Consider the following 16,886-nt stretch of genomic DNA (forward strand, 5'->3'; position numbering starts at 1 on the left):
GTAACTTTGTACCCTTGTATCCTCTGTGACTATTCTTTTTGTCTATTTCTCTCCATCTTTCTTCAGGTGCTGTGCTTCAAAGGGCAGGATACAATCACACAGAAGAGGTATCAATGTGGATAAGGAATTGTACATGTGGCTTCCCAGTAGCACAAGGCAGGGTGGGCAGAATGGACGACAGAGAAGAAGAAATGGCAATGAAGTGATAAATAAAAGCAAAGGAAGTCATGTTTGGTTTCAAGTTCTTGTGAAAAGAACTTCCAGTGGTGTTTGTGGATTTGAAAAGCTCTTCAGGTCAAGTGAAGCTACCAATATTTTCTCAGCAACTAACCTGATCAATACTTCACTCTACACGGCACAAACGTTTTTTTTTTTTTGTTTGTTTGTTTTTTTGTGGAATGAGAAGCTAAAACAGAGAGCTGGCATGGATTTCATTTGAACTAGAAAGTCTCATTTTTCTAGCATTACTAATGGATTCAGATGGCGCAATATTTAAAGGCTTTTATCTCAGATCAGTGGGTGGATGGGGGTGGGGAGGGAGAAGGGGATATAGGAGAATCACTAGCCTTCTTTTCCCTCATTGGAGGTTAACGTGCGTCGCACATTACCTCTATAAGAAAACTCACATTTACGTGGTGTGTCTGTCCTAAATCATTTGTTGGCAGTTCCACATGGGTTAATTCTTAGAGGAAATGAAAGGAAAAGAAAAATAATAATACAAAAACAAAAAAAGCACATGCACGAACCAAACCAGTCTGGAAATAAATCAATTCGGCTTGAAAAGTTAGGCCACAGAATACAACTCAGCTGATAGTTATTTGTTTCAGTCATGTTATTTTTTCATTAAAAGTTTCAAACCATAAGGGAGGACTTTTTTTTAACTAAACCATAGAAAATACACAAAAAGGGCAATATTGACAATGTTGACACAGAGGATGTGAGAGGAATGGATGGATGGGATTGTTGAACTGGAACCTGAAAAAAAGCAGAGAGGATGGCACATATCAGTGAGCAGCTCTGTCCCTGTCCCCCAGCCCCTATCCATCCAAATGATGGAAAGAAACGAAAAAAAGAAAAGACAGAGACTGAATGCTTTCGTCATCCATTAGGAGAGAAAAGGAAATAAATGAAAGCAGGGTGCCCGGGGGGCGACCAGGGTGAGAAACCTCAGTGAGATTATTTTCCCCTTGCTATAAAAAGAACTCAGTGGTGCAGAAATATTCTTCTTTTTCTTTTTTTAACCCCCCAAATCATCAAACAATTGAAAGAGATTTTCTTTTTTCCCCAGAATAAAATCAAGACATTTTTCTCAGAAATAGGCTCTTCATAGTTTTGTTTTTTAAGTTCATTTAAAAATTTTCCTCAGTCACAGATATGTCAGACCCCTGTTCTTTCTTTTCAGTAGTTTCTGCGAAAATATAGAGTAGAACAGTCTTCTTTCCATGTCTGTCCACTGTAGCAGTAAACAAATAGAGTATGGGATCCGACAGAGCACATTGCAGGAGACGGGGAGCAGTGTGTGGGAGATCTTTGCCAGAAATTATGTACTTATGTATAGCTTTTCAGGAGTTCAGTATCTCTGTTTGCATCTGTATCTGAGCATGTGTGGTGTGTGTGTGTGTGTGTGTGCGTGTGTGTGTGTGTGTGAGGGTGTGTGTGTGTGTGTGTATAGGCGTGTATGTGTTTTCAAGTGAGTGTTTGTGCATCTGTGTGTCTTCACACTTCTGTCTGGAAGTCGCCCTCGGATGACTCAGGTGTGTTAGCAGAGGAGGAGTCCCAGTTCTTATTGTGCAGCTCCATCCGGTCCTTCTGCTCCCCAGGCACGATGGACAGCTCAGGGGTCATGGTCTTGAAGCTGTCCCAAGAGCTCTGGTCCTCCGGGGTTGACTTGTCCTGATGAAGGAGGGGGACAAGAAAGAGAGCCACATAAAGAAAAGTTAGCAGCAGCTGATGGTGGCACCTGTAACTGGGTTTATTTTATGTTTTTTGGCTGTTTTCGCCAAACACAACTAATATTCCGGTGCAATTTATAGTCCAGAAATACGGTAATTGGAAATAATCACAGTGGTGCCATTGCCAAAGTATAGCCTAACAGAGCACGGAACACAAACAGTTAGATAGTCTTACAGTTTTAGATGAAAAAATAAAAGCGAATAGTTAAATTAAACATCCATTAAAGTTTACAGCCCCCTGCAAAGCCAGATTAGGACACAACCAAACAAGGCAGCTACCCACAGGCCTCGAACTATCAAGAGCAAATACTTTGTGATAATTAGCAAATTTATTTGGCAAAACTCCCAACTTAATGTTTACTTCTAGAAAAACAACTTTAACATCTACATAGAACACTCCACTGATTTAGCATTGCACTTCCATAGCGTTGTTGGGCTGTCATTACACAGTAAACAAGACATTTTGTCCGTTTTAATTCCATGCATTCCTCTTACTTGTTAAAACCTGGTGAATACATTACCCACAATGCAACTGAACCACTGATATTTATTTATTTGAGTTTTTTTTTTTTTTTTTTTTTTAATGAACTTGGCAGTACTCCCTAAGACCTGTAAACAGACCTGGTGAAGAAATATTGTTAGTTGATGTGATGCTGTAATATGGCATTATTCTTACACATTCTCAAATCAAATTATAACAAGGAAAAAAGGGGGTGGGCAAAACGGGAACCCACAATTCAACATTGCCCTTTTGGCCCAATATGCCTCCTGCTTTAGTTTTAATCTACTGCACTTACCGTTGCTGTACACATTTTTCCAGCACAATGATGGCCCGTTATAGGGATTTAGCTGCACTCACTTCTAGTTTAATGTCTAAATATGATGGACTCAGTTATCTCATTAAACTCTTCTAATGCTTGTTTCAGATGCTGGTCTTTTCATCTCCCGCATGCCTCTCTGGCCATCTCAGATTTTGTAACATCAGTGTTCTCAAATCTTAGCAATGATTTTTGGTAACTGTACACAGAGACCTTTTTTTTTTTTTTTGCCAGTTTTGGCCTGCACACAGATTTGGAGATGGATACATAAAAATATGTACTCCAAGAACACAAACAGAGGAGCCCACCACTTGGTGCCAATTCTTAGAATTTATTTAACCCCACAAACACTAAAAAGCAGCACCATACATACCTGTAGTTCAAGGCATCTTCCCATCTTTCTATCATGAAAAACCTACTTCTTTTGTTAACAGATACAAAACCTGTCCTCCATCTTCTCCCACCTTCCCCAGTCAGTAACTTTTTAAATAAACCTATAAAAGCATGACTCCTGTAGGCCTGGGTCTGCAGCCAGTGCATGTGGTTCATACAGTGGGTACGGAAAGTATTCAGACCCCTTTAAATTTTTCACTCTTTGTGTCATTGCAGCCATTTGCCAAAATCAAAAAAGTTCATTTTATTTCTCATTAATGTACACTCAGCACCCCATCTTGACAGAAAAAAACAGAAATGTAGAAATTTTTGCAAATTTATTAAAAAAGAAAAACTGAAATATCACATGGTCATAAGTATTCAGACCCTGTGCTCAGTATTGAGTAGAAGCACCCTTTTGAGCTAGTACAGCCATGAGTCTTCTTGGGAATGATGCAACAAGTTTTTCACACCTGGATTTGGGGATCCTCTGCCATTCTTCCTTGCAGATCCTCTCCAGTTCTGTCAGGTTGGATGGTGAACGTTGGTGGACAGCCATTTTCAGGTCTCTCCAGAGATGCTCAATTGGGTTTCGGTCAGGGCTCTGGCTGGACCAGTCAAGAACGGTCACAGAGTTGTTCCGAAGCCACTCCTTTGTTATTTTAGCTGTGTACTTAAGGTCATTGTCCTGTTGAAAGGTGAACCTTCGGCCCAGTCTGAGGTCCTGAGCACTCTGGAAGAGGTTTTCTTCCAGGATATCTCTGTACTTGGCCGCATTCATCTTTCCTTCAATTGCAACCAGTCGTCCTGTCCCTGCAGCTGAAAAACACCCCCACAACATGATGCTCCCACCACCATGTTTCACTGTAGGGATTGTATTGGGCAGGTGATGAGCAGTGCCTGGTTTTCTCCACACATACCGCTTAGAATTAATGCCAAAAAGTTCAATCTTGGTCTCATCAGACCAGAGAATCTTATTTCTCATAGTCTGGGAGTCCTTCATGTGTTTTTTGGCAAACTCTATGCAGGCTTTCATGTGTCTTGCACTGAGGAGAGGCTTCCGTCGGGCCACTCTGCCATAAAGCCCCGACTGGTGGAGGGCTGCAGTGATAGTTGACTTTGTGGAACTTTCTCCCATCTCCCTACTGCATCTCTGGAGCTCAGCCACAGTGATCTTTGGGTTCTTCTCTACCTCTCTCACCAAGGCTCTTCTCCCACGATTGCTCAGTTTGGCTGGACGGCCAGGTCTAGGAAGAGTTCTGGTCGTCCCAAACTTTTTCCATTTGAGGATTATGGAGGCCACTGGGGTCTTAGGAACCTTGAGTGCTGCAGAAATTCTTTTGTAACCTTGGCTAGATCTGTGCCTTGCCACAATTCTGTCTCGAAGCTCCTTGGGCGGTTCCTTCATGATTCTCATTTGCTCTGACATGCACTGTGAGCTGTAAGGTCTTATATAGACAGGTGTGTGCCTTTCCTAATCAAGTCCAATCAGTTTAATTAAACACAGCTGGACTCCAATGAAGGAGCAGAACCATCTCAAGGAGGATCAGAAGAAATGGACAGCATCTGAGTTAAATATGAGGGTCACTGCAAAGGGTCTGAATACTTATGACCATGTGATATTTCAGTTTTTCTTTTTTAATAAATTTGAAAAAATTTCTACATTTCTGTTTTTTTTCTGTCAAGATGGGGTGCTGAGTGTACATTAATGAGAAATAAAATGAACTTTTTTGATTTTGGCAAATGGCTGCAATGACACAAAGAGTGAAAAATTTAAAGGGGTCTGAATACTTTCCATACCCACTGTAGATGTGCCCACCATGCATGTAAAATACATGTTGGGGGATTAGCTAAAAATGGAATTAGAGGTACTATTATGCATCAGATAAGGGCCATTATTCAAATTGAACTCATTATCTCACAGAGACAATGATTTCACAGATACGAGCTGGGAAAAGGCACAAGGGATCGCTTGCCCAGATGACTCTTGGTGGAGAAAAACATACAAAGACAACAAAAATGAGACAGACTAACTGTGGTGAATTCCACTGATGTGATGGACCCAGCTGCAGTAGGGCTTTTTGGACTTCGTGGAGCAGAATATTCATACTTAACATGAACATTAATATAATGAATACTTAATAGTTATCAGAATTTCCTGTGCATTTTGCAGGACAACAGATCCTAAGATGAGTTTGTTAAAAAGTGTATTTGGGAGTCAATTTTTTGAAAATACCAAATGTGCTTCACCTATCTGTCTACGTGCCTGGTTATGCACAGGCTGCTGTATGAAAGCCATTAAAGCAGAGGGCATCTGCTCATCAAATGTATCACAGAGAAACTCAGCATCTTTTCTTTTATATTCTTTACCCACAATCCCACGTTCTCTTCATTGCAGCAACTCTTCTAAAGTACTCACATGTAATTCACTTTGAGCTATTCATACCCTCAATCTCTGTCTATCTCTTCATCTAACACGTGCACGCACGCACACACACAGACACACACACACACAAATTCACTGATCTGTAGTAGCACAGCACTTCCCTCCAACCCCCCCAAACCCCCCACCCCCTTTGCAATGTGATGATTGTTGCTGGAGCGCTAGGGGGCAATATCTGCCTGATTATCATTCTCCCTGCATCACAGCCTGACAGTTGGTAAAATGAATACAAAAGGCATAATCTGGGAGCCAATTTGCATGCTAAATGCTGGCGAAGGAACATTTTGTAATGCAGGAGTGTGGGTAATGCTACAGTTAAGCCCAACTTTATCCCTGGGAGACTAGACTAACGCGATTGTGCTGCTACTGCGTGTCTATCCATTCCCTTTCACCGTCTCTTCCTGCCTCCATTTCCTCTTTGCCCCAAAACCCCATCTCAGCCCCCCGCCCCCTCCTCTCTACCAGAAACCCCTCTACTTACACTCGACAAGTTCTTTTCACCTCCGGCAGACGAAATGCTCCATCGCTTTTCCCTCTGTGGTGATGAAATGGGAGGGAGAAGAGACAAGGAGGGGAGTGACGAGAAAGACAGAGAGGGAGAGAGGAAAAACGAAAGAGAGAGAGAGAAGAAGGAGGGGAATCACAATCACTGACAACTCTGCCCTTAAACAACAACATTGTTCCCACACCTTTAGCAGGTGAACAGGCAGTTGTTGCTTTGTGCTTACACCTTACCCCTTCTCTCTCAGTCTCCATCTCTCAATCTCCTTCACCAGCTCTCTCATGAGGGAAAATAACATGTACACTCTGACAACATGCACACATGGAATAGAAACAGTGCAGACAATGATTGAACACACTTGGTGGCACACACATAATTAAGCTGTGGTGGAACAGGCTGTATTTTTAACATCCTGACCTGTCTAAACGCAATGTAAAACTAAGGAAGCAAGGACAAAGTTGTTGAAAATTTGCACCACTAATAGCAACTACAACAACTCTAAATGGGATTAAAGGAAGGGCTCCATGTGGGCGTAAAGGAACCTGTTTCAAAAAGCCATAATGCTGAATCTACTGTACAGACCTAGAGCCTCCGGAGCTCATGTTTCTAGTTCATGTCTCAGTATTGAAAACTAATCTGGTTGTTACTGCATGGAAATGCTATCTACACTATCTGCATTATTGATTTTATACTGTATGTGTTAACACAACACATAAAACAGCTATAAATTGGACATTGCTGACTCTGTATGTTGTGCCTCTGGTTTAAACACATAAACCTTCTGTACGCCTGCAGTGTTATCTGCCTTTTTTAATGTTCCTGTCTTTTCTCCACTTATGGTAGTCTGCTTCTCTGTGACACATCTGTTATTTCTTTCCTTCTTTACTGTTCACAGCATGATCTGCTGTTTTGAAGTAACAGGTGTTTTCCTAGTGGGTAGGCAGGGTTGGGGTCGATGACGAGTCCAGCGACAGTCAACAACAAAAAAAGAAAAATCTCAATGTTTGGTCTTCCAATTCCTTTGGCAGTTCTGTTGACTGGCCAGCAATTCAATACAGCTGTGTGTGTGCGCGTGTGCGTGCGTGCGCGCGTGTGCGTGCGTGCGTGCGTGTGTGTGTGTGTGTGTGTGTGTCATTCACATTGCAGGGACCAAATGCTGTATGTATGAGCATGTGCCTGTCATTTCCTATGATTCCTCGATGTTTGATCTCACTGTATTGAGTAGAGGTTTTTTCAGACTATTGCAAAACGTTTAAAAAACACATATATTTAAGCCTTTATTCAAAATGTGTACAAAAAGTATCAGATAAAATCTCACATCATTATTTCTTGGAGAGCTGTCAGTCACTCCATCACTATGACAAAAATATTCCTCGATGACGTATTATGACTGATCCTAAATAAAAAGTAACCTTTGAAAACACCTATGATGTATTTTAATCAGTGACTAAAAACTCAATAATAAATGGACCTGAAGTAATTTGTAGTCTCATTTAATGGCCTGCGGCATCTGTGAAATCCCAAACTGTAGCTCCTGGGAAATAAAACCGATGCCCAAAAATCTCTTGTCGAAAGGTGATTTAGTTGCTGCACTACCATTAATTAGAAGCAATTTGCATTCAGTAACAGCATGTCTCCACAATCTGATGTAACTGCCCATAGGAAGGAACAGGTTAATGGAAAAGAAGATGCAAACTATAAAAATGCAGCCATCATACTGCCAAAGTGTCCTACATTTATCTGATAACCTAGTTACTGTAATTACTTCAAATAATATTTTATACACAAAACAAATCATTAGTTGTATATATAGAAACAAACTCATTTAACTGCACACTCACAGTGGCAATTCTTCTGCATTCTGGGTATGTCTGGGTATGAATAAGCACCAATTCAGTTTTTCCATCATATATATATATATATATATATATATATATATATATTTTTTTTTTTTTACAGCTTTACAATAGAGGTTTCAGGGCTGAGTCTGTCTGGGGCCTGGACAGTACAATGACCACTGTCAGACAGCTGCAATAAACTGAATTTATAGTAGATTAACCTTTTTTTTGTTCTTGCCAGTGTCATTCCCAGTAATCTCATCTTCAATAGCAGTATTCAATTAATCAAACATGATTCAGTAATTAATCTTTAAAAGCACAGTTTATGCACAACAGAAGTCACAGTGAAACCCACTGTATGGGTTTTAATTCAATGATAGCATACGTGAACAGTGTCAACCATTTAACAGCTTGCATGCAGTGCTCCACTGTGACTTTTAAATCTGCTTTAAGGGCGTGCAGTATAAAATAGTTTCTGGTGTACTTTTTTCAGATACACCAGAAGTTCTTTCTTTCTTTTTTTTTTTCCCTAATTGCCCAACACTACAAGTTTTAGGCAATCGACATGACACATGAGAGAAGATGCTACCAACTACAAGCAAGTGAAGAAAACAGTTTGTTTAGGATTCAGTGGGAAAGTGCATACTAAAACAAATATGCTACTGCACACACATCTAAAGCCATCTGCACAGGCATCCTACAGTGTTGGTGGAAGAGGTCCACTCTGCCAGTCAGAGTCCCCCTCATTTGGAGCATGGAAGAGAAATCATGTTTGGATGTGGGTGAGCAATGGGTGAGCAGGCTGCCTTTAGGAGATGATGGGAGAGGACAGGTTGCTGCAGGTAAGCGAGTTAACTTTACCTTTGTTGACTTGGATGCCCATGGTTCTGCTGACTGTCTGGCTACAATCAAACTGGGACATGACAACAAGCATGCAACACAAGCCCCAGACAACCAACAAAGAAACAAAGAAAAACAAAAAAATCAATAAAATGTAGCTGTAAGGCAAAGCACAGACATACAGTGAGTGTGAGGTCCACATGAAACAAACTTAAATCACATTTATAGATGAATAAAATGAAAGTAACATCAAAAAGTGCAGGAGCAGACTGAGTGGATACCACAACATGAGTGTGGTACAGCTGTATGTAGGCTTTAGGTCACTGAACCAGAACTGGACTATGTCAAGATTTCTATGTTTGTTTGATTATATCATCGAGGTAATGGTACGATCTAGACTGGTTATTCAGCACTAGAAAAATTTATTAAGGGGCTCAAAAACACACTAACTGGGCAAATCAGTCGTTAACACCATTTACCCATTAGGTGGGAAGGAAACTGTGTCACAAGCAATAAGGCCCCTTTAAGGAGCCAAATCTGGAGAATGTAGGGCAAATAAAGTCCATTAGTGCAACACATTGCAAACAAACGAGCAATCAGACACACAGGCTTGGTGCTATGCTGTTTGGGCCTAAGCAGTGCAGCATAATGCAATCCAAGACCAGTGTTTCTATAGTGAAAACAGTTCCAGATAGCAATTTGGCCCTTTTCACCTCCCTTTAATTGGCCCAAGGACACTAAATGAGTTAAATTAGTATTGTGCCTCTTGGTGCACGAAAGTAGTGTTAGGCTTGTTCCGCCTGGGCTAACTGTCCTCTCATTAGGAGACACTGATAAAGCCAGTCTGCTAAAGCTACACTCCGCCAGTCTTCAGTTTTCATGGGCAATTTGTGAGGAAGGATGAAAACAGTTGATGAGTTTATGCTCGACACGGAGAAGGGGGCAAGGAAATAATTAAAAACAAGCTAATGAGAGGGATTAATTATTCAATTAATGCCTCAAACGTGCCACCGAGGGCTGAGCTTGGAGGGAGAAATGGGTAAATGAGGGAGACAGCAAGAGAGAAAATGTCAAGCCGTGAGGACGAATAGAGGGGAGAATGAGATATGAAGAGGAAGAAGAGGGGAGGACTTGCTTTATTGCTGGAATGTGAAATTGAAGCCCTTTAGCTTAATGCCAGCAAATTGACTATCAAGACCTATGGGGTGTGCTTTGTCTTTGTCATTTAAAATTATACATCTTCATTTTACACAAGACATCCTCAAAGCATACACATTACCTTCGCTAAATTTCCCTACTGTGGCCTGAAAACATTGCTGGGATATCAATAACCTCCAATAATGTTAACTGTGCATGCATAAAGAGAGCACCTCAGGTCGCACCTTCATTTTATGGGGCAGGCTAATGGAAGAACCCTCTAGGACTATACCACAATATATTTCCATATGTAGCCTTATAGTTCAGTGTTTTATCATAGAATTCACACACATGCATACAGTCATTTAGATTGACTGCCTCTTTCATAATCGAAAATTTGCTCGCCATTCCTGCTCTAGCATGAGTGAAATCACAGCAAAGTAGAGTACTTGTTTTCTTTGTCTTTTTCTCCCTCCCAGTGCGTTCAGCAAAACTCCTCACTGTCTATCTGGAGAAGGAAGCCAAGCACGCTTCATTTAATCAAGAACACAGCAGACGATGGGATGGAAATATATCCCATTTGAGAGCTGAAAAATGCATCAACCAGGCCATTATGCAGAGCAAACTCTGTCTCTCTCCTACTCTTTCTCTCACATAACTGACACACACACAACCCCTTCAATCTCACACACAGGGAGGCACACACTGCATCATTGGGCACTGTGTGCAAATTTGTGTTATGACCTCTTGAACCCTGTGGAGAGGATAGAAAACGACAGTCTAGCTGCACAATGACAGAGGACAGGAAACTCTTCTAAATCTAAACATTAGCGCAGACACTAATGCTAAAACATACTGTGTTCCATCCACACTGCGTACATGCTGTCTTACAGTAACCCCGCTGACTCGATTTCTATCATGGCTCCATTATGGGAGACACAATGAAAATGAACTCCATTCCTCAGCTACCCATATGGCCCTGGCAGAGCATCCACTGTACTTAAAACAAAGTATGATTTGAAGTTGTTTCCATTATTAGCATTAAGGTGAAGCCCCTTTCTATACACTTCAATGGAGTATAATACAAGGGTGACCACAGATGTTACTCTCATAAATAGGCAGACAAAAACAAACAATATCTATATCAAAAACGCTTGATTCAAGGTCAGTCACCATGATGTCATAAGAAACAAGTTAAAATGCACACAGCACAGTTTGTCATGTGGATGTAGCTGTATTTTAAAGGTCCTCTTTATGTTTTTCAAAAACACCAACAGGATATGTAACAGAGGGCAAAGTGTACATTTATTTTCAGGCTAGAGGAATAGGTCCACTAGTCTCAGCAGCCTATTAAAAAAAGACAGACAAGGTGATGTTCAACACTGAGGTTAATGGGGAGTCTTGTGATATAAAATCAGTCTCCACCTTCTTTCTGGTCACATTTTTCCCTCTTCATTTCTGTCATTAAGTGTAACATTGAGTCATCACCTAACAGCATATGGCCATCAGTCTGTTAAATAGGGATTACCAAGTACAGGGCAACGTGAGTGTGTGTGTGTGGGTGTGTGTGTGGGGGGGGGGGGGATAGGGACAAAGACAAGAAAAGCATGAAATCAAAAGATTAAAGTATGTGGATTCTATCTGTGATGGCACATGTAAGACCCAAGATCACTTAAAGCCCACTACACTTACACGGAAAATTGGATAAGATGTGAAAATGTGCCCATGTTTGTGTGTGCATGTGTGTGTGTGGGACATTTTTTTCTGATACCCACTCATCTTCTCATCACAGCCAACACAAAGATCCTACCTTTCTACAGAAGCAAAAATGGATCAAGTTTCTTCTGACCCCATAAGCCTTTGTGACATTACTGACAGTCTCTCATCAGCACCCATACATATTGCATTGTGTTTGGCCCGTTTTAGTGCCAATGAGCTGGTTTATGGACAGAATATCGTGGTTTATGAGGTGATTATAAATTGGTTTGAATGGGTCATTGTCTTTATGAACTGATTTATCACTTGGTTAGGGTGTTTAGATCATAAGGTTTAACTCAGGCACTGAAATGGACACAATGATTGCATGGACTGTCACATCACACAACAAAAAAATTATTCAAATGTTTATGTTTTATGATGGAAGATAAACCCAATCCTACATCAGACCACCTTACACATCCTTCTCCGTGGTTATACAGTGGTGATTCCAGATGGTATATTTCACAGTGAACTTGTAGTGGAGTTGATGAAGGAATAGGCATTAACAATCATTACATGGCTGCTGATGCACAAGTAGTATAACCTGTAATGCACTGAACCTTTTCACCATCACACCACTAGGGGATCATCTAATATTAGATCAAATACATCACTTCACTATGAGACAGTGTTAACAGGTAGTAGATGGAGGTACTACATGGGGTAAACCCAGTTTGACACTGTGTTTGGGTACATATATATATGTATATTCTTGAAATAGTAGGTTTTCAGTATACAGTGGGGAAAAGAATTATTTGATCCCTTACTAATCCCCCCTTTATAAGTTTGCCCTTACAAAGAAATCATCATTTCAAATCAACATATCATTTTTATGGTAGGTTTATTTTAAACGGAGGGAGATAAACAAACAAACAAACAAACAAAAAAACAGAACAACACATTATATAAAATATTATAAATATATTAGCATTCCAGTGAGTAAAATAAGTATTTGATCCCCTCCAAACCTGCAGAAATTCTTCTTTCTCCCACAGAATGGTTATGTGCCCATGTGGAACACCGATTAATCCTGTCGCTTTAAAAAATTACTCCTATAGTTGTCTTGTTATGTTTATAAAAGACACTTGTCTACCAAATCTTTTTAATTCCAAACTCTCCACCATCACAGACAAAACCAAAAAGCTGTCAAAGGACATCAGGGACAAGATTGTAGACCTGCACAAGGCTGGAATGGGCTACAAGCCCATCAGCAAGGTCATCAGCAACTGTTGTTGTGATTATTCAGAAATGGCAAAAATAGAGTAACAATCAATTAACCTCAGTATGGAGATCCATGCAAGATCTTGCCTGGTGGGGAAAGGATGATCATGCAAAAGATGCGGGATCAGCCCAGAACCTTGGGAGCTTGTTAATGATTTCAAGGCAGTTGGGACTACGGTCACCAAGCTCACCATTGGAAACACACAGGCTGTAATGGACTGAAATCCTGCAGGGCCTGTAAGGTCCCCCCTGCTCAAGAAGGCACAAGGACAAGCTTGTTGGGAGTTTGCCAGTGAACATCTCAATGATTCATAGAAGGCTTGGGAGAAAGTGCTGTGGTAAGATGAGACCAAAATTAAGCTCTTTGGCACCAACTCAAGTCACTGTGTTTGGAGGGAGAGAAATGCAGCCAAAATAGTGAAGATGGATTGTGGATAGGTCTTCCAGTATGACAACGACCCAAAACATACCACCAGAGCAACAAAAGAGTGGCTCAAAAACAAGCAGATTAGGCTGAGAGAGTGGCCTAGCCAGTCTCTTGATCTTAATCCTATAGAAAATATGTGTTGAGGGAGCTGAAACTTCAAGTTGCGAAGAAAGAAACTTTACAGGATCTGGAATGAGGAGTGGACCAAAATCTCTCCTGAGATGTGTGCAAACCTGGTGACCAACTGCAAGCAACATCTTACCTCTGTGCTTGCCAACAAGGATTTCTCCACCAAATACCAAGTCATGTTTTGCTTTGGAATCAAATTCTTATTTTACTCACTCAAATGCCAGTTTAATGTCAGTTTATAAGCTTTCATATAATATGTTGCTCTGTTTTTGTTTTGTTTTTTAATATTCTACATCTCTTTGTTAAAATAAATCTACTATAGAAATTACAGTCTGTAACTCACAAAATCCCCACTGTAGTAGGTAATGTTACAATGAAGTGCCATACTCTGAATTGACCTTTGGCTAAACTCCACTCCCCTTAATTTGTGTTGCTGTATCTGTCAAGCCTTTTGTTTCCGCACATGACATACAGTACTATGCAGGTCACAGTGGTCTTTTAAACAACAGGTCCTTTCAGGCAGAGGTAGACAAAATCATAATGCTCATTTGTAGCATGTGATAGTATATTTTGATGTCTGAAACGGCACTGCCAGTTTTTATGATCTGTAGCTAGTTAATTAAATCGAGTCTATGCATCTTGAGTACGCACCTGATGGCTACATATATGATATCATGATTACGGACTGAAAATAAAGCTTCAAGTTAATATCCTTAGCAAACAATTGGCCTTAAGATGTAGTCTGAGTGTGATCAAGTGTAATGAAAAGCATTGTTTGACGTTTTATTTTGCCCTAACAAAACCCTGTTTAAGTACTTCGCTTCCATTTTTGTTTTTCCCAGCAATATAGTCTTACTTTTAACATCCATCATCTATACCTGCTTATTCCTATTTAGGGTCACAGGGATCTGCTGGTACACCCTGGACAGGTCACCAGTCCATCGTAGGGCTACTTTTAACATTAGAATTATAATAATTGAAAATGCTTTAAGGATAAGGACTAACTGATGTGTTTGGTGAACAATAGTAGTGAATTGCCATTACTACAGTCCAGTGCTTACTGATTCTGCATTTGAGGAAATTCAAAGCTTGACAGGCTTGTTGATTGGACAATCACTGTCAGTGGGAGGGGTTTAACAAAAAATCATTAACATGTAAACTACACACACAAAACATAAACACACAATGGCAAACTATGAGATGCTTTACATACACTGATATGTAATGCATCAACTCATGGCCTACTTTACAGTTAGAGGGGCTCTACTGCCTGAGGTTTAAGTCAGGTTTAGTACATCTTACGTTGACTTTCTTTGTAAACGAGGGATGCTCTGCGAACTAGCGATGGCTCAGTGTTGTGCCTCGGTGGTGGGGGAGGAGGGACCTGTGATGGATGAACACCAGCCAAGGTGGTTAGAAGAGGTTACATGGTTTTTAGGTAAAAATGCTATTTAGGCACTTTAAAGAAGAATCCTGCAAAGGTTAAGGGGTTTAATTAGTTTTTGTGGTATCACTGCTGAAGGTAGCTGACTTTGTTTGGCAGGTAAGTGGGCGTGAGGGGTTTCCTTCTCTTAGTTTGGTCTGGAACTGGGCAGCCTCCTTCATCATTAAAACATGAGGTGCTCAGTATTGCTTATCTTTATGTTACTACTTTATTTAATTTCCCCAGGACTGAGCAGATATCCTAGCGAAATTAAATGATGTTTACTATTAAGTAACAGAACTCATGTAATATTTGTGACAGTCACTGTCAGTGTTTGTAATATGGCATAGAAAGGAGGTTATTAAAGTTATTATGAAATGGTTATATTGTATGTCATGCAGTAATTGTCTACTAAACACATTTTATGTGGTTCAAACACAGGCTGTGCAGTATAGTGATCTTAAAACAGCTAAAGAAGCTAACAAAAAATAACAAGTGGACAGACAAACACAAACACACACACACAGACACACACACACACACACACAGACACACACTGACACAAACACACACACGCACACAACAACCCACAGAGACGACACAGAGGCATGCAGCCACACATGCAGGCACCCTAATATGCAAGTGTTCGGACACACACGTCCACCCACACAGACATGCACGCACATCCATCTCATCTCCATAATTACTGTATAGTCAGCATGTCTGTGTCTGGGGGTGACTCTCAAAGTGAGATGTTGACAACAGTGGAGCTGAACTCAAGCTGGGTCCTGTCAAAGGCCTGACACTGATAGCATTATCTGTGTAATTATTCACAGTTAAGTGAACTGCCTACTTACTTTTAACATAATGGACTTGGATGAGTATGCTGCCCTTTCATTTCATAACTTATATGACGTCAGAGAAAATATACTATCAAATTTGTCATAATTAGTTTAATTACAGCTTATCTGTTATTTGTTGCTGGCCTTTCATTTCATTTACATTTGGGTCAAAACTCAAAGTTCACCTGACCCCTCTCTGAGATGTATTAGCATGCCGCAGTGCAACTGTTAAGAACTACAGACTTCTAATATATGGCTCACACCTTTGTAAGTAGCCTGCCCTTTTTCTTCTCTTCCATAAAACATTTGCTTGGCAATAATGAATGGGGAGTTGGCCACGATTTCTGAAAATCTTGATTAAGACGTTGAGCAAATGAAGAGTGAAAGAAAAGCCCACTGCTCTGGCACTGGGACATGGCAGTGTGTTTGCATGTGAGTGAGTGTGTGTAAAGTACAGTGGGTACGGAAAGTATTCAGACCCCTTTAAATTTTTCACTCTTTGTGTCATTGCAGCCATTTGCCAAAATCAAAAAAGTTCATTTTATTTCTCATTAATGTACACTCAGCACCCCATCTTGACAGAAAAAAACAGAAATGTAGAAATTTTTGCAAATTTATTAAAAAAGAAAAACTGAAATATCACATGGTCATAAGTATTCAGACCCTTTGCAGTGACACTCATATTTAACTCACATGCTGTCCATTTCTTCTGATCCTCCTCGAGATGGTTCTGCTCCTTCATTGGAGTCCAGCTGTGTTTAATTAAACTGATTGGACTTGATTAGGAAAGGCACACACCTGTCTATATAAGACCTTACAGCTCACAGTGCATGTCAGAGCAAATGAGAATCATGAGGTCGAAGGAACTGCCCAAGGAGCTCAGAGACAGAATTGTGGCAAGGCACAGATCTGGCCAAGGTTACACAAGAATTTCTGCAGCACTCAAGGTTCCTAAGAGCACAGTGGCCTCCATAATCCTCAAATGGAAAAAGTTTGGGACGACCAGAACTCTTCCTAGACCTGGCCGTCCAGCCAAACTGAGCAGTCGTGGGAGAAGAGCCTTGGTGAGAGAGGTAAAGAAGAACCCAAAGATCACTGTGGCTGAGCTCCAGAGATGCAGTAGGGAGATGGGAGAAAGTTCCACAAAGTCAACTATCACTGCAGCCCTCCACCAGTTGGGGCTT

At 40.7% G+C, this 16,886-nt stretch overlaps 1 protein-coding gene across 1 annotated transcript in view; it reads right to left on the reverse strand.

Moving 5' to 3' along the window:
- Positions 1–1,331: 1,331 nt before the first annotated feature.
- Positions 1,332–16,886, reverse strand: part of adgrb2 (adhesion G protein-coupled receptor B2) — a 138,668-nt gene continuing 123,113 nt past the window's right edge. The window contains exons 34-35 of the mRNA XM_026300500.1: positions 6,067–6,120; positions 1,332–1,893 (exon numbers count right to left, since the gene is read on the reverse strand). Of these exons, the coding sequence (XP_026156285.1) occupies positions 1,717–1,893; positions 6,067–6,120 (231 nt within the window). The 3' untranslated portion in view covers positions 1,332–1,716. The remainder of the gene's footprint in view (positions 1,894–6,066; positions 6,121–16,886) is intronic.

The sequence above is a fragment of the Mastacembelus armatus genome, chromosome 11 (genome assembly GCF_900324485.2).
Source record: "Mastacembelus armatus chromosome 11, fMasArm1.2, whole genome shotgun sequence".
Classification (NCBI taxonomy): domain Eukaryota; kingdom Metazoa; phylum Chordata; class Actinopteri; order Synbranchiformes; family Mastacembelidae; genus Mastacembelus; species Mastacembelus armatus.